At 44.5% G+C, this 25,301-nt stretch overlaps 1 protein-coding gene across 1 annotated transcript in view; it reads right to left on the bottom strand.

The window, feature by feature from the left end:
* Positions 1-3,398: 3,398 nt before the first annotated feature.
* Positions 3,399-25,301, bottom strand: part of LOC145354825 (heparan sulfate glucosamine 3-O-sulfotransferase 6-like) — a 185,051-nt gene continuing 163,148 nt past the window's right edge. Inside the window, exon 2 of the mRNA XM_080206330.1 lies at positions 3,399-6,399. Coding sequence (XP_080062456.1) covers positions 5,781-6,399 — 619 coding nt within the window. The 3' untranslated portion in view covers positions 3,399-5,780. The remainder of the gene's footprint in view (positions 6,400-25,301) is intronic.

Raw genomic sequence — 25,301 nt, 5'->3', positions numbered from 1 at the left:
GCTGGAGTAGATGCCACCAGAAATAAAACAGCAAGGGTGGCACGGTGGTTAGCGCTGCTGTCTCACAGTGCCAGGGACCCGGGTTCGATTCCCAGCTTGGGTGACTGTATGGAATCTATACGTTCTCCCCATGTCTATCTACGTGGGTTTCTTCTGGGTGCTCCGGTTTCTTCCTACATTCTGAAAGATGTGCTAGCTCAGGGCAGTGGCCTTGCTAAATTCTCCCTCAATGTACTTGAACAGGCACTGGAGTGTGGCGACTAGGGGATTTTCACAGTAACTTCATTGCAGTGTTAATGTCAGCCAACTTGTGACACGAATAAATAAAATTTAAACTTTCATCTTATTAGGGAGTAGGGCCTGGGTGGGATTGTGGTCGGTGTAGACTCAATGGGCCAGATAGCCTCTTCCTGCACTGTAGGCTTCCCATGATTCGAGAATGAAATTGGCCTGCAACTCTTGCAGACTGTGCCTCTCGATATCCTGGGACAATGTAGAAGAGGCGAAAATTGAACAGCATCGCTCACCCTCCTCTTTGTCCGAACCTTTGTTCCTGAGAAAATCAGGTATTCCCTTGTGGAAAGATCGTTCTTCCATTTCTGATGGCCCAACACTATCCAAAATGCTGACTTCACAGAACACGGTGCATAACGGTTAGCACTGCTGCCTCACAGCACCAGGGACCTGGATTCGATTCCTGACTCGGGTCACTGTCTGTGCGGAGTTTGCACGTTCTCCCCGTGTCTGCGTGGGTTTCCTCTGAGTGCTCCAGCTTCCTCCCACTGTCCAAAGACGTGCTGGTTAGGTTGATTGGCCGTGCTAAATTTGGCCCTTTAGTGTCAGAGGTATTAGCTAGGGTAAATGCATGGGGGTTGTTGTCGCTGTAGACCTGATGGGCTGAATGGCCTCTTTCTGCACAGTAAGGATTCTAATTACTAACACTCATTGTTAAGATGCCATCGGAATTTAAAAAGAGTCACTCGTTCCATAATGTACATAGTTGTCTCACACTGACAGGACAAGTGTGGCCACTTTGTAAGAAATGTCCCTGTGAGTTACACCAGCTTGCTTCAGTTCAGGGTTTTCTGATCCCTGTGCTCTCGAACGGCTGATAATTCTGCAATGTGAGAGATTGTCGGTAAATGGAATTGTTTGTTTTTCTACCGGGTCTCAAATTCTGAGAGTACTAAAGGGATCAAGTGGATTTGATTAGTTCTTTTCTGTTGCGAGTGCCTGATAGTTTAATTTAGCACGGCACTGTAATATTATCTGTAAAGGCAGCAAGGTGGCATAGTGGTTAGCACTGCTGTCTCACGGCGACAGGGACCCAGGTTCGATTCCCAGCTTGGGTGGCTGTGTGGAGTTTACACGTTCTCTCCACGGGTTTCCTCCGGCTGCCCTGGTTTCCTCCCACAATCCGAAAGACTAATCCCTTTGGATCTTATTTGACTGAATTTAGGTTTAAAGTAAATGAACTCCTGCTGTTACTAATATTGGAATACTTTGAAAACTAGAAATAGCCATGCTAAATTCTCCCTCAGTGTACCCGAACAGGCGCCAGAGTGTGGAGCCTAGGGGATTTTCACAGTAACTTCATTGCAGTGTTAACGTAAGCCCACTTGTGACACGAATAAATAGACTTTATTGCCCAGGATTCTTACATCTCGTTTGCCTCCTGCTGCCAGCGAGAACGGAGAATCTGGCGCTCAGCCAAAACTCCACTCACCGCAGAGGGACCGGAGAATCCCAGCCGTGGTGGGGCGGGGTGGGGGGGGGAGGAGTGTGATTGGGGAATTCCAGCCTTTTTACAGGATGTTTGGCACTTTTGGGATTCTGAGGCACCAAGATCCTAGACTGTCAAAATAAAGGTCCATTTTGAGAAAATGTACTGTAATGGCAACTGATTTTTTTCTCAGAGCCCAACACATTTCTAAGCAAGATTCGGTCAACGTTTTATAACGCGTCCTTCTAGAGTTGCTAAAAATACGTTCGAAAGGACGGGGAACAGAAAATTCCAGATCACGGGCACAGAAGCAGGAAACAGCGGCCTGTGTATTACAGGTTTTATCTGTTGACACACAGCTATAAACATCACATTTTATCTTAAGTTATGGGGTATTTGAGAATGTCGAGTGCTTATTAAACATTTTCTGCACGAAGAATGTAAAATGGGAAATGATCTATTGCAGGCGATACTAAAAGATAGGGGCTTCATTGAGAAAAATCCACTTGAAGTTGAAACAAAGAAGGAATCATTGCTGTAAAACCATCCAAGGGAAGGTTGCCAACAGTTCGGTGCGATTTTGAGTCATTCTTTTGAAGATTTCTTTCCTATTTTGATTTGATTCAAAGCTTAGCAGGGTTTGATGATCTAACTTAATAGGAAAATTGGCCTCAATTGCCAACATCTTAAAGTAAAGAAACCTGCTGGGATCTGAAACGTTATCCAATGGAAGATGCTGTCTGAATTTATTAGCCTTTGGCAGACAAAGCTGTTTGCAGCACTCAGCACTCAAACTTAGCTTTCTGCTGTGATCAGGGGCCACAGTGATCTACACCCGCACCGAAATAGGAGCTTGAATGTGTGGCTTAACTTAAACGCAGGAATACCGTAATGTATATATATATATATAAAAATATCCAAAAAGCAATATGTACTTTAATCGCAAAATGTTCTCAATCTATGAAAAATAGCAATATAGTCACTCCAAAGTTGCTGGAAGAGTGAGAGATATCCCTGCTTGATCAGAGCATTATACAGCTGCTTCCCTTCTGGAAAAAAAACCAATGCACTTTCTTAGTGTAGAAAATGAAACTATTAAACTTTAGGGAATTATCACGTTAGAAACCAAATGATAGAAAATATGTTTGTTTATAAAGACAAGAATAGTTTCTTCAGTCCATATATAACAATGGGAAAATATTACTTAGAATAACTTCTTATACATCATGGAAAACAATGACTTGAGAGATTTAATTATCTGTCCATTGGAAATAATTACTATATATATATATTTATATATATGTTCAGTGTTAAGTAAACTCTACTAAAATAATGCCAAAACCACAAAAATGTAAGTAGTAAGCTTGGTGCAAAACATACATGGACTTTAGTTCAACAAAATTATATTAGTTACTCTCAACCGTACATTGTGAATACAACAGTAAACTGTATCAATGTCAATTAACAGTTTAAAGTGTCAAATCCACAAAGAGAAGGACAACATTTTCAGGATTGCTTTCTTTCATCTGTTGGCTTGTGACATAACGAAAAGTTGGGAAAATAAAATACCATCGTGAAATGAGATTCTCAAGGTAATTACAATATGTGGTACTAAGCTATCATTTGTGAGTCCTCATTGTGTAGATTGCCTAACCTGCTAATGACATGGGGTGGGGGACTTGAAAAGCTAACCATTTTGCAATGCTTGTACTCGTTTTCAGAAGTGAAAAGTATAATAGCAGGAAGATGTCTTTTATTTATATGTGATGATGAACCAAATGTGATGACAGAGCCCACCCGATCTAAAGCGAAAACTTGTAGGTTTACAAACTGGGCTCCTCGCTAGATACTGATTGACCATCTACGCTTCCTGAGCAAATACACAGAATGCTTCCGAAGCAACAGATCATGCTTAAGAAAGGAGAGCGTATGGTTCACTGTTAAATGGCTTTTCTTGGTGGTTTTCTATAACTGGGATGGAGTTAGGCACTGGAGTAAATTGGTGTTTGGTCTGTGGAAACTATCCAGAGCAACAGAGGCATTATTTTCCCCCCTGTGGGGCAGCGCGGTGGCACAGTGGTTCGCACTGCTGCTTCATTCATAGTATCAGGGACCTGGGTTTGATTCCCCGCTACAGTCACTGTCTGTGGCAAGTCTGCATGTTCTCCCCGTGTCTGCGTGGGTTTCCTCCAGGTGTTCCGGTTTCCTCCCACAGTCTGAAAGACGTGCTGGTTAGGGTGCATAGGCCATGCTAAATTGTCCCTCAGTGTACCTGAACAGGTACCGGAATGTAGCGACTAGGGGATTTTCACAGTAACTTGTTAATGTAAGCCTACTTGTGACACTAATAAATAAACTTTAGAAACGTTATTATGGGAAGGAGGAGATAAAGTTGTGGCAACTTTTCCACCTCTTACACAGAATATAATTTTACATTTGCGAAAGATTGCAAAGGATAAAGCAAAATACTGCAGATGCTGGAATCTGAAGCAAAAACAGAAACTGCTGGAAAATCTCAGCAGGTCTGACAGCATCTGTGGAGAGAGAAAAGAGCCAATGTTTTGAGTCTGGATTGAGCTCTGATGAAGGGTCAGGTAGACTCGAAACATTGGCTCTATTCTCTCTCCACAGGTACTGTCAGACCCGCTGAGATTTTCCAGCATTTTATGGTTTAGTTCTTTAATTTTGCTCACCTTTGTTGTAGTCTGGGCTATTTACTTAAGTAATCTGAATACCTAATATAAAGCGACTTTACTGAGTGGCAAGCAAGATAAGATCAGGCTGCTTTGTTATTCAACTGCCTGATCAGATACTGAGTCTGACACCAGGTGATAGACTCGGTCAGGACAGAGGTAGGTTATAGCCAAGGAAACCAAATGAAATTTGGACGAACAGGTTCAAACTGTATTTGATTTTTTTTTCCCCCAGAGTATCTGAAGGCTGGCACAACACACGAACATCAGTGGGCGAGATCGGAGTGCTTGCCCGTGAACTTTCAGTGGTCTGAGTCAGATGCATGACACCACTTGAAACATAGCAAAAGTAATTGAAAGAATACCATGACATCCTTCTATGAACAGGATCAGATAAACACAGATTTCGTAGTTAAAACCAAGTCACTTTGAATCAGTTGTGATTTCAGTCTTGGGTTGCACAAATATAACCAATTTGGATTTTAAATATCTCTGCCACCCATCCCAGACAACTGAGGTTGGACAATCTGTAACGGTGCCGAGTAAATGGTTCCAACCCTGAACGGTGGATTTGATCTACTCTGGGGCACACTTTGTACATGTTTTTATTGCTTGATGTAATGTTAAACATTAACCCTCTTGCCAGGATTTCATGATCGAAAATTGCGTCGGTGCAAAACATGTTTGATATTAAACGGGTTAAGACAAGGAAAAAAAGTATCCCCACTAAACAGATAGATCAATCTTAAATTGGAAAATGGATAGGGACAGCAAGCAAATGGTAAATCCAGACCAGACGCACGTTTTACAGTTTAGTTGTTGATTATGGTAAATCAATATTTTTTACCATTCAGGGTCAGATCTCAAGACCTTCAACAGTGTTCGTTTGCTGGGGCCAGTATCTAATTTAATATGTTTCAAGATAAGCACCACTCGCCTTGGACAACCTGCTAACAAAGAATCCAGAACACTGCAGAAAAATGGAAAACAAAAGCCTAGCGTTATTATTCATTTTGAATTTCACAACCACTAATGGATTATTCCGAGTGTCGGACAGTCTCTGGGGTGACATGACCTCGCAGTTCATGATCAACACCATCCAAGTTACAAAGGTATCACTTCAGGATTTTTGTTTAACGTTTGTGAGAATAATTCCTTTGCTTGTATTTTTGTCTTTTTGTTTTTGCATCCTTCTTTTAACAATGTTCAGCTGAAGAGTTTTTGACCAGCAATGGTTCAGTATTCGCTCAGAACATTGCAGAAAACAAGGTGGAATTATACAAGTTTCCAGGAGAATTTTGCACTCAGTAAAGGTTAAAATTGATAGCCTGGATGGCTTTATATTCAGCGATGTACGTGGTGGTTTACTCCCAGCCAAAGTCATGGCCTGTCATCTGGTAGAACTTCAGATTAAATGGCCTGTAGAACTCTTTGAGTCGAAGAACGACTTCCATGTCTATTCTGGGATGAGTTCTTCCTTTTGATTTCCCGAGGCAGCGAGGCCTGCTGCTGCCTTCGGGCTTCTTCAGGCAAGGGAAGCCCTTGGTCTCATTAAAGTAGAAATGTTTGTCTGTGATGACTCTCTTCAGTCCCAGGAAATCCTGCACACGGCCCATCTCTCCGGCGGGATCGCTGACCAGTCTCTCTCCGCTCACAAAGAGAATCTTGGAGAGGGGAAAATACTGGAGCCAGTTTTCCAGGTGCTTAGCGTAAATCCCAATGCGGATGGCGCTCCACGACGTGTCGATGAGGCCTGTGCTCATGTTTTTAAATGTCAGCATTTGAAAGCTTGGGACGCCCGGGTTCTTGGAGAGGGTTTGGGTGTAGTCCGAAATTGCCCTGGTCACAGGGTTTCTGACCACCACAATCAGCTTGGTATCTTTTGACATGGAGAAGATTCGCTTGGGGGCCTCCTTTGTGACAAAGTAACTCGGGGTTTTCTCCATGGTGATCTGACCTTCCAGCGTCCGAGGCATTAGGTTCCTGCAAATCAAAAGAAGGGAGCTAATTAAAATGGAGGAATCCAAAAGAGCAGTGCCAAATGTCACCTTGTATTTACATCAGTACCTTGTGATTCTGTCAAATGAACAGAAAGTGTAAGACCAAGACTAATTTACATTGCTAACATTGTGTCCCTTCCAATAGGCGCTTACCTCCTCACTCTCCTGCCGCTGGGAAGATGGACCACCTACTTGTAAAAGTGCTCCACTCATTCTGACATCTACACTGCTCCATACTAAACTCACTACAGCTAGCTATAGACTGGAAAGCCCAGCTCACTCATAACAACAACCTTGCCTCTATAAAGTTCCCTTACTGCTGTGAGCCATTACCCCTCTGTTTGGGAAATCAGTATCTGACTTTTTCAACATCTGTGTGTGTCCCGATCACGAAATGAGGCTGGTAGACAGGTAAAAAGTTCACGAGCGAAGGACAGAACAAGTCGCCTCGCCGCCCCCCCCCGCAACCACAGCACAAAGCTCTTTATCCGCTGGAAAATAGGTCCCCTTGAACTGGCTTCCTTTTCCGATCCTCCTATGTCCCCTGAGTGAAAATAGTCTTATCTCGTAGAGCTAGAGACAGATTTTCACAAAATACTGTGGGAACAGGACTGAGCTGGCTCAAGCTCAACTCACTGAGGTTCATCAGCAACTATGTGCATGCTCTTGTGAGAGGGGCAGACTGACACATGTCGCATGAACACGCATGCGCGTGTGCATACACACACACATACTTACATATACACACAATACTGCCACTTCATATACAGGTCATAGAGACAAACACTGATCCCGGTGGAAGAAAGAATGTGCATTTATTTCCCATCCTGTGAAGTATTTCAGGAATTTTGTTGCTATTGTGACATAAGGCAATGTAGCAGTCAGTTTGTACAAATAGCAATGTGATAATAATAACCAGATAATCTTTTAAATTATGTTAATTCATGGATAAATATTGTCCAGCACAGCTCCCCTGCTCCTCAGTTAGTGTATAGGCATTTTCACGATAACCTCAGCATAGAGACAGGGCCTGGGTTTAACGTCACATCAGAAAGATGGTCTCTCCAACAGCGTAGCACTCCCTCAGTACGGCACTGAGCTGTCAGTCTGTTCTGGTGTGGGACTTGAACCCATTATCTTCTAAGACAAAGGTACTATCCCTGAGCCAAAACTGACAAATAAGGGACAACATTTTTAATGCAGCGTGCCTCAAAAATATTTCCCATTTTAACTCAGGACATATAATTTTATCAATTAAATACTCTTAGCTGTAAAAATGCTGTTTCCCAGAAACCATCTTAAAACCACATTCGTAATCAATTAGGTCTCACTCGTATTGCCCATTATGTTGCCCGCGGCCTGACCTGTCCATCCAGGGTCTGCCTGAAGTCGGTGTGGGCGGGAGTGAATGTAAAACCCGAGATTGCGTTGTTAACGTAACATTACGTTGGCTGGTCAACCAATGGCCACCCAGTATGAAAGGTGCTCTGTGAAAGATTGAGGGTGAGAGCAGGCACCAAGGAGAGGGAGCGCGTGGGGCTGACGTGCTCGCGGGGACAGCTGCTGTGGAACTGTGGCCCTGTAAAAAATATCAGCAAAGAAACTAGCCATGTGTGTGTGGGCAGCACAGCCATACACTGGCCTCCGTCCCCAGGCAGATTAGTTAATTTTATTTTATTTGACCTCTGACCTTTCACCCCACCCTGGATTTAGGCCAATCAACATGCTCGCTAACTGTAAAGCCAGATAGGCAATGGAAAGTCCCGGTCAGTTGATGTTTGATTAATTAGATTTCTGATAGACAAGGGGATTAAGGGTAATGGGGAGCAGGCGGGAAAGTGGAACTGATCCACTTCAGATCAGCCATGATCTTATTGAATGGCGGGGCAGGCTCGAAGAGCTAGATGGCCTACTCCTGCTCCTATTTCTTATGTTCTTATTAATTTAAGATGGCCTCCTGATTGGCAGTGGGTGCACTTCTGAGTCATGCTCATGCCCGCTGGCCAAAATATCATGCGAGGGCACGGTGATGCTGGGGCGCGAGCTTGACTTCTTCTTGCGCGATGTTACGGGTTTCCAGGCTGGGTGCGTATCCACTCATAAAATTCAGGCCCACGTGTCAAAGATATTAGCTATTCAATCCCTGCTTCGAATATTACAATTAACAGCACTTTGATTGAGGGAGAAAAATTGGTTAGGCCCAAAAACAGTGCAAGGGGATCATGACACACAACTAACGTGTGATTGTTCATTCCAAATGCAAACCCTATGCCATCTCCTCATCGTAAAGTCAGCACCGAGCGAGAGGAGTGCCCGAGTAAGGTGCAAAATATAAACTTCATTCAGCGGCAGCCAGTGGAGATCAGTCAGTAGCTGATGTGAAAGCAGTTGCTGATCCTTTTCACTAACACTGGTCAAGTGGCCTTTCAGCTTCTGAACACACATTCAGCTGTGCGAGATTAAGAGAGAGTTTGGAGGTTGCGAATGACACCAGTTGAGTGAAATCAGTGTGACACAATGGCTGCCTCATGATCTACTTATTCTAAATACTTCTGACACAAGCCTCATGATGCTGACCTCACCAAGATGGCGGTGCCCGTGTGGCTGATTCCGGAAATGCGCATGTGCCACGCAGAGGTATTCAGGATGCTGTGAGGTGATTCATGAAGGCCCTGCCTTCTCAACCTTGACTCTTGCTTGAGGTGTGGGGATCCCCACCAGTTAGCCCTCCCCTGGGATTACGGCCATTTTACTTTATTTGCAAAAACAAACCGTCTTGATTTACCTCCCTGTATCAAATATATGAATAGGATGTGGAGATGCCGGCGTTGGACTGGGATGGGCACAGTAAGCAGTCCCACAACACCAGGTTAAAGACCAACAGGTTAATTGGAATCACGAGCTTTTGCTTCTTCATCACTTTATGATGAAAAGACTCACGACCCTCAAAAAGAAAAGTTTTCTTTTCATCTGTCTCAAACAGGTGGACCCTTATTTTTAAACAGTGACACCCCCAGTTCCAGATTCTCCCACAAGGGGAAACATTCTCTCCACATCCGCCCTGTCAAGACCCCTCAGGATCTTCTTATATGTTTCAATCAAGTTGCCTCCTACTCTTCTAAACGGATATAAGCCTGGTCTGTTCAACTTTTCCTCATCAGACAACCCTCCCATTCCGGGCATTAGTCTGGTGAACTTTCTCTGAACTGCTTCCAATGCATTTACATCCTTCCTTAAATAAGGCGAGGAAGGTTGATTTGTGTCGCATTAGAACAGGATTCAAAGCACGAGAGATAGAGGACTGCTTTCTCAGATCACTGCAGCTGCACAGCTGGTGTTTACAGGACAGAACCACATGCTGGCTAAGCCAGGGAGCGACATTCCAGTTTCCCCCAGTGTTCTCGGTGCATCATTAAGATGGAATTCCTTGAGCCATCTCAAGCATGGGCTTCCGACTCAGGGACGCATTTCCTTGGCAGAATTTAAGCATGGCGCATTTTTCTTTTGCCGTCCAGCTAACATTTTTGCAAACAAAAAAACTTGAATGTCGAACAGTACATAACAAATAAATGGTAACCTGATGTACAAATGCACTGCTTCATGTGTTGCGGAACCACGCAGCCCAATAGTGCCTCAGGTTAGGTTCCCCGTGTAGCTTGCCTCAACGGGGAAAACAGTGGGAGGACCATAATTGGTCTCTTTCCCTGGGCTGTGGAGGTAAGGATCAGCCAGGCTTCCATCTCCTGCTGGACCATGTGTACGTGGATATCAGGTGGAAACTGGATCCGGCACAGTTGTGCAATCTAATTCAGTTAACTAGTTAGCATTCAATGCCTACAGATATGCTGTGAACAATGTCCACTTTACTGAGGTGCTGGAGAATTGCCAGCTTCCATGGGACTGTATCCTGACCTTCAGCAGAAGAAAGAAACGAGACCTTTATTTAATAATTCTATTTGGGGTTTGAACGAGCCTGTACCGACCTCCTCCTCAACTACACTCTCGGAATAAAACCATCACTGTAACAGTGTACAGAGGACTCCTGTCCCTGGCTAATCTCTGTTACTGTTGCTTCCAAGTCGTTTACAATTTTTCTCCCATCTCACTTTTATTCAACCGATTCACTTCTCTGTTAAATCATCCATCATTAAATCATCCACGGTGGCACAGTGGTTAGCACTGCTGCCTCACAGCACCAGGGACCCGGGTTCGATTCCCGGCTTGGGTCACTGTCTGTGTGGAGTCTGCACGTTCTACCCATGTTGGTGTGGGTTTCCTCCGGGTGCTCCGGTTTCCTCCCACAGTCTGAAAAATGTGCTGGTTAGGTACGTGCACCATGCTAAATTCTCCCTCAGTGTCCCTGAACAGGCGCCAGTGTGTGGTGACCCGGGGATTTTCACAGGAACTTCACTGCGGTGTGAATACTTGTGACACTAATAATAAATAAATCTCTGACCTCCTACCTTAAGCCCTGGCACACTGCAACATCGTTTCCCCCTCACACCAGTCAGTCCGCAAGGACTCACAGCTTCCTCTAAACAGGCACAAAAATATCCTCAAAATTGCACCAGCCCATGTCACGAAAAGCGACCGCTTTATTTCACACCAATTTCATTGCAAAATAGTTTGATGCAAATGTTGCTGTAAGACCAAACAACACCTCACCAAGAGTGAAACCTTGCTTCTCACTGGGAGTTGCAGAGGTGACAAAAATAAAAATGCGCCACATTTAATTTTCATTGAAAAATAACCTCGTCTCAAATATTTATAGATCCCAATTAATTTCCAGCAGCAAGGTACGGAAGGAGCAAGGAAAGTCATCACAGTTATTGAGTAATGCATGATTCTGTGGGCTACACGTTACATTTTTCAGTCAGAAGATCATTAAATGGAAGCATTCATTCTCGTTCATTTTACTCTCGCAATATGTCAATTCTTTCTCTCTCTCGTCCACACCGTTCTATCCTCTCCTCCTGCTCGACCCACCCCGGCCTAATGCTTTCACAAATCTTTACTTTGTATACTTCCTCCCGTGGTTGGTGTTTGCCCAGTCACACAGTTGTCACAATCAGTTACCTCTCCGACAGCGTCAGATACAGGGAGAGCGTGAGCTGTGAAAGTCTCGGCCAGGCACATTTTATTTGCCCGTCTCCGCAAATCCTGCTTAATGTCATCGTGCTGCTCCGTGAAGAGAAAAGGGGGAAGGCTAATGGGCGCCTCCAAGCCCCAGAGGCCTCTTATATTCTATTTGGTGTACTGTAGTTACAATTCATCACTTCAGAAATGTTTTTCCGTTACAGTGCGGAATAGTAATTTATCTATTTATTGCACACTTGAATTGGGGAAAAAAAACCCCAGTGAAATCATTTTAAATAAGAACTTGCCCATCTTTGGCCTGTCACTCCAGTCGTTACCAGGGAAACAACATGCCTTTGTGTTTTGAAAGAGTTACCAGGTATACCACTTCCATTTCGCGCAGCCCCATACACAAACTCTTCTGATAGCCGAGGATAACACATTCCAATTGTTTCCTCACTCAAAAGCTGAGCAAGAAAAGGTTCGCGTGCAGGAGGAGGCCATCCGGCCCATCGAGCCTGGACTGACAACAATCCCACCCAGGCCCGATCTGGCACCACATTCAACCAAAAGAAAAGCATCAGTGTCAAAACTGATCATTTTAAAAAGGAGTCATTTTTAAAAATAATAACTGAGCAGCTGAGTTAATCAATAAACAGACAGACTAGGCCCCAAGCCTTGGTCACCTGGGAAGGGGTGGATGCCATGTCTGAGTTAGGGGGTTAGGTTTAATCAACACTGACCTTGCGCTCCCTTCTAGTGACACCCACTCTGAGCTGGCCTGGGTGAGATCTTTCCAAAAGTGCAGGCTGGAAGCAGGTGGCTTCCCCCCTGGGTAATCCTCCTCTTCCAGTCTGGTTTGTGGATAGACCATGGAGGAGGACAGGGCATGGGTGTGTCCGAGCCACTATCAGTCTCACTGTTGTCACTCTTACCCACTCTCACACACAGAGACACGCTCTCTCACGGACACACGCTCACTCACGGACACTCGCTCTCTCACGGACACTCGCTCTCTCACGGACACTCGCTCTCTCACGGACACTCGCTCTCTCACGGACACTCGCTCTCTCACGGACACTCGCTCTCTCACGGACACTCGCTCTCTCACGGACACTCGCTCTCTCACGGACACTCGCTCTCCCACGGACACTCGCTCTCCCACGGACACTCGCTCTCCCACGGACACTCGCTCTCCCACGGACACTCGCTCTCCCACGGACACTCGCTCTCCCACGGACACTCGCTCTCCCACGGACACTCGCTCTCCCACGGACACACGCTCTCTCACGGACGCACACTCTCCCACGGACACACGCTCTCTCACGGACGCACACTCTCCCACGGACGCACGCTCTCTCACGGACACACGCTCTCTCACGGACACACGCTCTCTCACGGACACACGCTCTCTCACGGACACACTCACTCATGCCCAGGAAGTTTGGACATTCTACCAAAGAGGTATTCAGGATGCTGTGAAGCAACTGGCTTCGTATATATCAACTCCTGTCAAGCTAGCCCACAGTGTCAGCCTTGGCTCGATGGGTAGCGCTCTCATCTCTCAAGTCACAACATACAAACAGGTGAATTAGGAGTGAGAAGGACCATTCAGCCCCTCAATCCTGTTCTGCCATTTGACAAGATTGTGATGGATCTGATTTTGGCCTCAGCTCCACTTTCCTGTTCACCCCCCTCTAGACTTAAAGTCCAGAAATTGTTTATTCCTGCTTGGCACAAGAGCGGTGAGGGAATTGTGGCTAGACCATGGCTTACTAGGGAAATTAGGGATAGTATTCGATTCAAGGAAGAAGCAACAGACCTGAGGATTGGGAGCAGTTTAAAATTCAGCAAAGGTGCGATGGATTGACTAGGACGGGAAAAATAGAATATGAAAGTGAGACTAAGTCGGTTAGGACTACATTCACTGGAGTTTAGAAGAGTGAGAGGGGGTCTCATAAAAAGTAATAAAATTTTAACAGGGTCAGTTTCAGAAAGAATGTTCTCAATGGTGAGGGATTCCTGAATTAGGGGTCACAGTTTGAGGATAAGGGGTAAATCTTTCAGAACTGAGGTGAAGAGAAATTTCTTCACCCAGAGGGTGGTGACTGTGTGGAATTCACTACCACATAATGTAGTTGAGGCCAAAACGTTGTCTGATTTCAAAAAGAAATTAGATATAATTCTTGGGGCTAAAGGGATTAAGGAATATGGGTGGGGAAGGGGGGGGGAAATCAGGATATTGAACTCGATGATCAGCCACGATCAAAATGAATGGCGGAACAGACTCGAAGGATCACACGGCCTACTCCTGCTTCTAGTTTCTATGAGTCCCTTGTTAATCAAGATTCGATCTGAATCAGCTTTAAAATTACCCAATGACTTGGTGCTCTCTGGGGAAGAGGATTCTACCGATCAATGGCTCTCTGAGGGCAAAAAAAATCTCCTCATCTCTGTCTTAAATGGGAGATGTCTTATTTTTACACTGTATCTGCTTCTACTCTGTCATAAATACCAGACATCTAATTTTTGAACTGTGTCAGCTCGTTCAAATCTCTCTCACAAGGGGAAAACATCCTTTCGGTTTCCAGCCTGTCAAATCCCCTCAGGATCTTAGATGCTTCAATAAGATCACCTCTCATTCTGTAAACTCCGCTGGAGACAGGGCCAGCCGGCCCAACATATTTCTGGAATAGGGCCCGGAAAGGAACGCATCACCTTAGACAACACTCCAGCGTTGGTAATGCTGCCTTTTGGATGGGAGTGTATAACCAAGGCCCCTTTTATCTTCTGTTTACAACTGATCGCATTGTTATTTGTGGGATCTTGCTGAGCACAGGTTCGCTGCTGCATTTCCTGTATCACAAGGGTTGACTGCACTTCCAAAGTTCTTTACTGATTGGGAAGTGCTTTGTGACTTGTGAAGATAAATTCAAATTTTTAAAAATTTTAGAACCTTCCTTTTAATTCTTTCGTGGGACCTGGGTATCACTGGCTAGGCCAACATTTATTGCCCGTCCATAACTGCCCCTTGAGAAGGCTGTGGTGAGCTGCCTTCTAGGACCGCTGCAGTCCCTGTGGTGTAGGTACACCCACACTGCTGTTAGGAAGGGAGTTCCAGGACTTTTACTCAGTGATAGTGAAGGAACAGTGGTATATTTGCAAGTCAGGATAGTGAGTGGGTTGGAGGGGAACTTGCAGGAGACAGTGTTCTCATGTGTCTGCTGCCCTTGTCCTTCTAGATGCCAGTGGTCGTAAGTTTGGAAGGTGCTGATGCAGGGCCTTCCGGGAGTTCCTGCGGTGCATCTTGTAGACAGTACACACAGTGGGTCGGCAGTGAAGGGGGTGGATGTTTGTGAATTGGGTGCTTTGTCCTGGATGATGTTGAGCTTCTTGAGTATTGTTGGAGCTACACTCATCCAGGAAAAGTTTGAATCCAGCGCTCACCCGTGTCAAACACACACCTGGATCAAACTTAGACTGTTTTATTTCTGACCCTGCCTTCTGATTCCTTCTCTGTACTGCAAAGACTGGCACAGTGGTTAGCACTGCTGCCTCACAGTGCCAGGGACCTGGGTTCCATTTTTGGCTTGGGTCACTGACTGTGTGGAGTTTGCACGTTCTCCCTTAGTCTGCGTGGGTTCCCTCCGGGTGCTCTGGTTTCCAAATTCTCCAACCTTGCTGCAGCAGAGTGTGGCGTGAACACTGGTAAGGTCGTGTCCCAAGTGTTTACAGGCCAAACCAGGTAAGGACGGCAGATTTCCTTCCCTAAAGGACATTGGTGAACCAGATGGCTTTTCCTGACAATGGTTTCATGGTCATCAATAGATTCTTAATCCAAATATTTTTTATTGAATTCAAATTCACCAGCTGCCCTGGCTGGATTCGAACCCAGGTCATCAGGAGTTTCTGGATTAATAGTTTAGCAAAAATACCACTAGGCCATTGCTTTGATAAAGATGGGTCAAGGAAAGCTCAGGTGGAGCAGAAAAACTGCCATGGCCTGTTAGGGCTAAATGGCCTGTTTCTCTGCTGTAGCACGGAAATCCATATCAACAGTGATTGATGAAATAAAGAGTGGAGCATCCTTTCACTGTGGATGTCAGCATCATAGAGTCCCTGCAGTGCAGAAGGAGGCCATTCAGCCCATCGAGCCTGCACCAACAACAATCCCACCCAGATCCTGTCCCCATAACCCTACATATTTACACTCTTAGTCCCCCAACACTAAGGAGCAATTTATCATAGCCAATCAACCTATCTTTTGGACTGTGGGTGGAAACTGGAGCACCTGGAGGAAACCCACGCTGACACGGGGAGAACGTGCAGACTCTGCACAGATAGCTGGAATCGAACCCGGGTCCCTGGCACTGTGAGGCAGCAGTGCTAACCACTGTGCTACCGTGCCGCTCATCACTCTGTTTTGCACTGATGCCCCAGTGAGCTGCCCCTTCAGACAGATCCTTCATATGCACTGGTATTTAGCGAATTGTCTGAAATGAATCACCTCTCGACCGTACCTTGTGTTGAACTGCAGCACACAGGAGGATGAAAAATTCCCAGCAGGTCCTGGGGAAAAACCCACCCAGCAACTAGAGAACCCATAAAAATCCTAATGATAAGGTCCTGATCAGTGACTATTAATTAGGGAGTTTCCACCTCAATCTCTCTGTTTAAATTCATTCACTTGTAATTTATTTTGGCAGCAGCTGTGTATATATAGTCTGAGAGTAACAAATTGTGCGGTTTGCTCCGCAGTTTCAGCCAAAAAGGGCTGAAAGCCGCCAAAAAAAACGAAGAGAACAGTAATCTTGATGGAAGCAGTGTCCTGTAAAGTAGTTAAGCAGCACGCTGCCTGCTTGTGATGTAACTTCAAAGGCTCTTCAGGAGCACTGCACACAACAAGCACCAAACACTGATAAATGGTACAAACGAGGAGCTTTTAAGGAAGGTAGAATCATAGGGTTAGAGAGGTAGACACCACAGGAAATAGGCCCTTTGGCCTATCACGTCTGCGCTGGTCAAAGACAAACCACCCAACTATTTGGGATGGCACAGTAGCACGGTGGATAGCACTGCTGCTTCACAGCACCAGGGACCTGGGTTCAATTCCCAGCTTGGGTCACTGCCTGTGTGGAGTTTGCACATTCTCCTCGTGTTTCCTCCGGGTGCTCCGGTTTCCTCCCACATGTGCGGGTTAAAATTGCCGCTTAGTGTCCTGAGATGCATAGGATAGAGGGTTTAGTGGGTAAAATATGTGTAAGGATATGGGAATAGGGCCTGGGTGGGTCTGTGGTCGGTACAGACTCGATGGGCCGAATGGCCTCTTTCTGTACTGTAGGGTTTCTATTCTATGATTACTATTCTAATTCCATTTTCCAGCACTTGGCCCATATGCCTTGGCATCGTAAGGGCAGGTCTAAATACTTATTCAATACGATGAGAGTCTCTACCTCCACCACCCTTTCAGGCAGTGAGTTCCAGGCTCCCACCACCCTCTAGGTGTAAAAGATTTTCCTCAAATCCCCTCTGAACCTCCTGTCCCTTACCTTAAATCTAAACCCCCTTGGTCACTGATCCATTCACCAGGAGGAAAAGTTTCTTCCTGTCTATTTATGTCACTCATGCATCTCTGACCTCCCCTCAGTGTCTTCTGCTCCAAGGAAAAGAAACCCCAATCTAACCCATCTTTCTTCATCACAGGATGACTGTTCATACTTCACAAAGCCTCGGGACCCATATTACAGTTATTTGTATGATTAGTTGTTACAGAGAATGCAGAGTACGGAAATAAGTCCTTTGGTTGGATTGATCTCGGCTGTGTTTGTGTTCCACACCATTCCCCTCCCACCTCACTTTATTAGGATATTTTATTCTCCTGTTCCCCCACCTCACATTTTCAATCTATTTCCCCTTGTAAATACATTGCAGTTATCTCCTTAACCAGTCTGGGCACTTCACAATTCACATCAATGTCTTTCCAGTTCATCCCTCGTGTCAAAAGGTGTTTTGGTGCATTTGCGAGCTATCCTGGATGTTGTATTATTATTATTGCCGACACAGTAATGGTCATCAGTCTCTCTCATCACCAATAGTTTACTGAGCTGCAGTGTATGGTAGTGCTGTCAGAGGTGATGGGAATTTTAACATAAACTCTGTATTAATAAAGTTTACAATCATGGAAGATATGAATGATCTTCATTTAGACTGGGAGGGGGTAAATATAGGAGCATGGGAACTAGCAGCAGAAGTGGGCAAATACAGCCCTTCGAGCCTGCTCTGCCATTCAATCAGGGTAAAATCCGACTGGTTTATTTGGAATCACGAGCTTTCGGAACACTGCTCCTTCATCAGGTCAGCAGCGTTCCGAAAGCTCATGATTCCAGATAAACCTGTTGGACTTTAATCTGATGCTGTGAGACTTCTTACTGTGGATGTTCCCTGACCAGGGAATCACCCCTACGGGTGAGTGCTGAGCAGGATTACCGATTCAGAGGTGGTGTTGTCTCAAAATAGGGGGAGGGAAGTTGTGTGTTTTACGAACACACAAATTAGGAGCAGGAGTAGCCACGTGGCACTTTGAGTCTACTTTGGAACGCAGTGTGAACATGGATGATCTGACTGTAACCTGCCGCCTACTCCTGATAACCTTTAACTTGCTGCCTTGAAAACATTCAAAGACTTTGAACAAAGAAAATTACAGCACAGGAACAGGCCCTTCAGCCCTCCAAGCCTGCACCGACCATGCTGTCCATCTGAAGTAAAACGCCCTACATTTCTGGGGACCATATCCTTCTATTCACATCCAATTCACATATTTGTCAAAATGCTCCTTAAAACTCACTGTCGTATCTGCTTCCGCTACCTTCCCCAGCAACGACCATTCCCCATCATTCTGTGTAAAAACTTGCCTCATACATCTCCTTTAAACATTGTCCCTCACACCTTAAACCTTATAATTGACTCTGGGAAAAAGCTTCTGACTCTGAATCATCACCATTTAGATAATATTCTTCTTTTCCTTCCTGCCAAAATGGACGATTTTCCCACATCATGCTCCAATTACCAGATCTTTGCCCACTAACAGAACCTCTGACCTCTTGGAGCCTCTATGGCCTCTTCACATTTCCTACCTGACTTTTCTTCCGCTGCCTTTTGAGGAAGAGAGTTCCAGAAACTCAAGATCCTCTGTGAGGAAAGACTTCTCCTTGTCTCTGTCTTTAAATGGGTGATGCTTTATTTTCAAACAATGATTCCTAGTTCTAGATTCTCCTATAAGAGGAAACATCCTCTCCACATCCACCTTGTCAATACTTCTTAGCATCATATACGTTTCAATCAAGTTGACTCATACTCTTCTGACCTCCAATGGATATAGGCCTAGCTGCTCCATTCTTTCCACACAAGACAAGCCACCCAATCTAAGTATTGATTTGGTAAACCTTGCCTGAACTGCTTCAATGTATCTGCATCCTTCCTAAGTTAATGAGACCAATACTGTACACACTATTCCAGTTGTGGTCTCACTTGTGTCTTCTACGGCAAAAAGAGAACTCCCAACTTTCACATTCGATCCCCCTCACAATAAGCAATAACATTCCATTAACTTTCCTAAATACTTGCTGTACCTGAATACCAGCCATTCATGATTCATGCACTCGGACATCCAGATCCCTCTGTACTTCACAGCTCTGAATCTCTCACCATTTAGATAATATGTTTCTGCCAAAATGGACAATTTCACATTTTCCCAATCATACTCCATTTGTCAGATCTTTGCCCACTAACATAACCTATCTCTGTCCTCTTGTGGCCTCTATGATCCCTTCACAACTTACTTTCCTACCTACCTTTGTGTCGTCAGCAAATTCAGCGACCATGCCTTCAGTCCCCGCATCCATTTATCTAAATAGTAAAAGATTGAGGGGCCCGTACCGATCTCTGTGACACACCACATGAGATGTCTTGCGAACTAGAAAAACACTCATTTATGGACATCCTCTGTTTCCTGTTAGCTAACCAATCTATGGAACCCCTACAGTACAGGAGGAAGCCATTCAGCCCATCAAGTCTGCACCAACAACAGTCCCACCCAGGCACTATGCCCATAACCCCACACATTGACCCTGCTAATCCTCCTGACACTACGGTCAATTTAACATGACCAATCAACCTAATCCGCACATCTTTGGATTGTGGGAGGAAACTGGAGGAAACCCATACAGACACGTGGAGAATGTGCAAACTCCTCGCAGACAGTGAGACTGGAATTGAACTCAAGTCCCTGCAGCTGTGAGGCAGCAGTGCTAACCATTGTGCCACGAAGCCACCATGAATCTTCTATCCACACTAATACGCTACCCCCTACACTACGAGCTTTCGTATGTTGCAGCCTTTCAATTTGTAGCAGAATATATTCTACCACCACCCCCACCCCCAGTCCAGCTACGCTCCATCATGGAAAGAATTTGCCCAAGTTCAGAGTTAGAGGAAATCATCTCATCATGTTCCAGAACTTTCATGACTATCCTTCATTCCTGCTGCCCACCAAAAGTGACACGATGGGTCACGGTGGCTCCTACACTGTCTATGTTCTCCCACGTTTCACACTGGCAGATTCAAGCAACAAAGTTGTGTGCAGCGTTGCACATCTCTGCTCCTCGTCACTCTCCCTTACTGACACACACTGGACGTCAGGCAAAGAAAATATCAGCCCCAGAGTGTTCTTTGTGCTGTGAATGAAGACCAGCCGGCGGTGAAATCAGTCTCACTCAAGGCAAACAATACGATGGAAGAAGCCACGAGCTTGCCAGAAAAGGGCGGTTTATAACTTTACGAACTGGGTACTGGCTCGCCTCTCCAGGTGTTCTGTGGCTGTGCTAACAAATGAAAACACATCTCCCACCAAGGTTCAATGTGCTCATTTGGGAAAAATTTGCCTGGAAGATTTGAGTTGATAAAAGAAGCATCACGCGGTGAAATACTAATCAAAGAAAACAGCAAAAACACATTAACAGTAACCCAACAGTAACAGCTACCTATGGTGCAGGATCAGTACTTCCTCAGTGTTTCTTCCAGTCTCTATGACTAAGACAGTTAACCGCTGGGCTAGACAGACATGATGTTATAAACTTGTTTTGTGCTACATTGCGGGAGTTTGCCCGCTCATTAAACTCATCTATCCCTTTATGTCATTCAATAATGAAATCATTCCACAATCTTGCATGTGAGATTAAAAGGTTTCCATTGAGTGGACAGTTAAACATATTTCAGTCAGTTTCTATCACTGGTGTTCAGTATCTAAACCTACAAAACACAAAACAATTCACCACTACATTGTTCCCACTTCCAATAGGCCCCTGCTCCCATGGGATGTAATAAAGGTTACGTCGGTAAGTGGAGTGGGAGGTACACATCGCATCAGCTCACATCCCACATCCAACATGTGGCATTGGAAATTTGTCATCATTTCTCACAAGTATTTCCCCATTCCATCACCCTCCCCCCACTCAACAACTACACCACCTTTACAAAATCAATAATATCAACCCAGGCTGTTATAAACAGGAGTAAGGTCATTGAGTTAGACTGGGTTAGAATCAGGAGTAAGGTCACTGAGTTAGTCTGGGTTAGCAACAGGAGTAAGATCATTGAGTTAGTCTGGGTTAGGAACAAGAATAAGATCACTGAGTTAGACTGGGTTAGGAATAGGAGTAAGGTCATTGAGTTAGTCTGGGTTCTGAACAGGAGTAAGATCATTGAGTTAGTCTGGGTTAGGAACAAGAATAAGATCATTGAGTTAGTCTGGGTTAGGAATAGGAGCAAGGTCATTGAGTTAGTCTGGGTTAGCAACAGGAGTAAGGTCATTGAGTTAGTCTGGGTTAGGAATAGGAGTAAGGTCATTGAGTTAGTCTGGGTTCTGAACAGGAGTAAGATCATTGAGTTAGTCTGGGTTAGGAACAAGAATAAGATCATTGAGTTAGTCTGGGTTAGGAATAGGAGCAAGGTCATTGAGTTAGTCTGGGTTAGGAATAGGAGCAAGGTCATTGAGTTAGTCTGGGTTAGGAATAGGAGCAAGGTCATTGAGTTAGTCTGGGTTAGAATCAGGAGTAAGGTCATTGAGTTAGACTGGGTTAGGAACAGGAATAAGGTAATTGAGTTAGACTGGGTTAGAATCAGGAGTAAGGTCATTGAGTTAGTCTGGGTTAGGAATAGGAGCAAGGTCATTGAGTTAGTCTGGGTTAGAATCAGGAGTAAGGTCATTGAGTTAGACTGGGTTAGGAACAGGAATAAGGTAATTGAGTTAGACTGGGTTAGAATCAGGAGTAAGGTCATTGAGTTTGACTGGGTTAGAATCAGGAGTAAGGTCATTGAGTTAGTCTGGGTTAGGAACAGGAATAAGGTAATTGAGTTAGACTGGGTTAGAATCAGGAGTAAGGTCATTGAGTTAGACTGGGTTAGGAACAGGAGTAAGGTCATTGAGTTAGACTGGGTTAGAATCAGGAGTAAGGTCATTGAGTTAGACTGGGTTAGGAACAGGAGTAAGGTCATTGAGTTAGACTGGGTTAGAATCAGGAGTAAGGTCATTGAGTTAGACTGGGTTAGGAACAGGAATAAGGTAATTGAGTTAGACTGGGTTAGAATCAGGAGTAAGGTCATTGAGTTAGACTGGGTTAGGAACAGGAATAAGGTAATTGAGTTAGACTGGGTTGGAATCAGGAGTAAGGTCACTGAGTTAGTCTGGGTTAACAACAGGAGTAAGGTCATTGAGTTAGTCTGGGTTAGCAACAGGAGTAAGGTCATTGAGTTAGACTGGGTTAGAATCAGGAGTAAGGTCATTGAGTTAGACTGGGTTAGGAACAGGAATAAGGTAATTGAGTTAGACTGGGTTGGAATCAGGAGTAAGGTCACTGAGTTAGTCTGGGTTAGCAACAGGAGTAAGGTCATTGAGTTAGTCTGGGTTCTGAACAGGAGTAAGGTCATTAAGTTAGATTGGATTAGGAACAGGAATAAGGTCATTGAGTTAGTCTGGGTTAGCAACAGGAGTAATGTCATTGGGTTAGTCTGTGTTAGGAAGAGGGAGGAGTAAGGTCAGTCAATGAATCTGAGTTAGGAACAGGAGTAATGTCACTGAGTTAATATGGGTTATGAACATGAAGGAATAAGGTCATTGAGTTAGTCTGGGTTAGCAACAGGAGTAAGGTCATTCAATTTCATGATCGCTTCGCTGTAACATCCATATCCTTTACCCAGAAGAATTGTATTGATTTGAAAGGAAATTGGATGGGCAGTTGAACAAAATAAACTTGCAGGGCTGAGGGGCTAAAGTGTGGGAATGGGATAGACTTGCTTGCTCTACAGGGAACTGGAATGGCCTCATTGGGCTGAATGGCCTCCTTCTGTGCCACTGTGACTCCATGACGATGATCCCAATTTCGGTTGACCCAATGGCCTTCTGGGGGAATGATGCTCCAGATTCCTGCTCCTCTTTTGCTGACCTGATGTGTGTCCTGAAATGGGTGAATGTTGGTAGACACCCCTTGAGCAAGTTTCTTGTTATCCTACACAAATACTTCACATTGATCATTAAAAGGTGTTAGGATGTAGGTTCAGGAGAGTGTTTGTGAATCAGTACAAACAAATCAAAAACAGCTCCAGTTTACAGGTAATCAGAATGAAAATCCACCTCTGGGAATCCAGATGATTCACTTGCACATTTTTAAAGTGGATTCATTGTGAAACTGCTTGCCACATGCCTTACTTACTCTTTATTACATTGAAAAGCCTGATGCTCCTTGAACCCAACCTGCAAAAATCATCACTTTTTTGGTTACTGGTTTGGGTTTGTGTACAATTGTTTAGAAATGTTTGAATCCCAGCTTGCAAAGTATGGTCGTGGCACATGTTTAAGAATCTGACAGATGTGCTAACTGTCCGAGGATACAAATCCAGCTGGTGGATCATAAAGACCGCACTCTCTCTGGGTTATCACAACCTTGACACTCCTACACACACTGGAACATCTTCAAAGTTCTTTCTCAGACTGGGGTTTGAGTAAAAACTGGCCTTTTCCTTGCACAGTTTAAAACATTGATGTCTGCTTCTCCCTCAGCTATTTAATTGGATCAAACTGATAATAAGAGATCAAGCATTTGGAACGATGGGGTGAAGTCAGCATCGAATGGAAGATATGGACCTACAGTCAGTCATTTCCTACAGATGCTTACCAGACCTGAGTCAAGCTATTAGTGAGGCAGTAGTTCAGAACAGTGCATCATCACCTAAGCAAACTACAGAATAAAGCCCAAAGAAGAAAAAAAAATATAACTCAGATCTACTTTGATAAAGTATGGGAGGTACTTTTATTTCATTCGTTCATGGGATTTGGGCAACACTGATTGGGCCAGCATTTGTCACCCATCCCTAATTGCCCCTTGAGAAAGCAGTTGAGAATCTACCACATTGCTGTGGGGCTGGAGTTACATGTAGGCCAGACTAGGTAAGGATGGCAGATTTTTGATTTGATTTGATTTATTATTGTCACATGTATTAGTATACAGTGAAAAGTATTTTTTCTTGCATGCTATACATACAAAGCATATCGTTCATGGAGAAGGAAAGGAGAGAGTGCAGAATGTATTATTACAGTCATAGCTAGGGCGTAGAGAAAAATCAACTTAGTGTGAGGTAGGTTCATTCAAAAGTCTGATGGGGCAGCAGGGAAGAAGCTGTTCTTGAATTGATTGGGACGTGTCCTCAGACATACTATCTGACAGAAGAGGGTATTTCCTTCCCTAAAGACCATTAGTGAACCAACTGGGTTTTTATGACGATCAACAATGGTTTCATGGTCATAGACTTCTAATTCCAAATTTGCATTGGATTCCAATCTGCTGTGGTGGGATTTGAACTCAGGTCCCCAAAGCATTGCCCTGGCTCTCTGGATCACCAGTCCGGTGACAGTATCACTACACCACCTCCTCCTTTCTGAACAGAAGAAGTTCAGAAAGGGTGTTCTAAACTGTGAGGGTTGTTGACAAGATAATCAGGAGCAAATTGTTCCCACTGATCAGTGAGTTGTTAACCTGAGTGTTATCAGAACATGAGACATGTTATCAAAATGATGGAAATGAAATCAGAACTCAGAATCCCTTGAAAAGTTATAAGGATGTGGGAAATGAGGTGGAGGGGGAGAGGCCATGAGCAAGAACAGGTCAGAGCCTGTTTACGGTTTGGTGGCACAGTGGTTAGACTGCTGCATCATAACACCAGAGACCTGGGTTCAATTCCCAGCTTGGGTTACTGTCTGTGTGGAGTTTGCACCTTCTCCCTGTGTCTGTGTGGTTTCCTCCGGGTGTTCCAGTTTCATCCTACAGTCAGAGAGATGTGCTGGTTAGGTGCATTGACAGTGCTAAATTCTCCCTGATCAGGTGCTGGAGTATGATGACTAGGAGATTTTCACAGTAACTTCATTGCAGTATTAATTTAAGCCTACTTGTGACACTATAAATGAACTTTAAATCGAGGAATCAATGCTTTTATATTAAACAAGTATAAAGAAATTCTTTCTGGTAACCCTTCTCTACAAGGAGTACATGGAAAATAATATTAGTTCAGGTTCCCTAGACTACTAGGGTCGTCTAAAAATTGTTCATTAAGCGACAATAGTAACAAATCCATTCTAAAGCTTTATGTGAAAACTGATGTCCAATACTGTAACTCATTAACTGCAACAAGATTCATTCGAAAGATAGTGACAGAGAAACATCTCTCAGAAAGAACCGAGTTTGTAAACCAGCGATAGCAGTG

Source organism: Carcharhinus amblyrhynchos, chromosome 18 (assembly GCF_965287045.1).
Source record: "Carcharhinus amblyrhynchos chromosome 18, sCarAmb.v2.hapA, whole genome shotgun sequence".
Classification (NCBI taxonomy): domain Eukaryota; kingdom Metazoa; phylum Chordata; class Chondrichthyes; order Carcharhiniformes; family Carcharhinidae; genus Carcharhinus; species Carcharhinus amblyrhynchos.
Note: the sequence above shows the minus strand (reverse complement) of the source record. Positions and strands in the feature narration are given on the sequence as shown.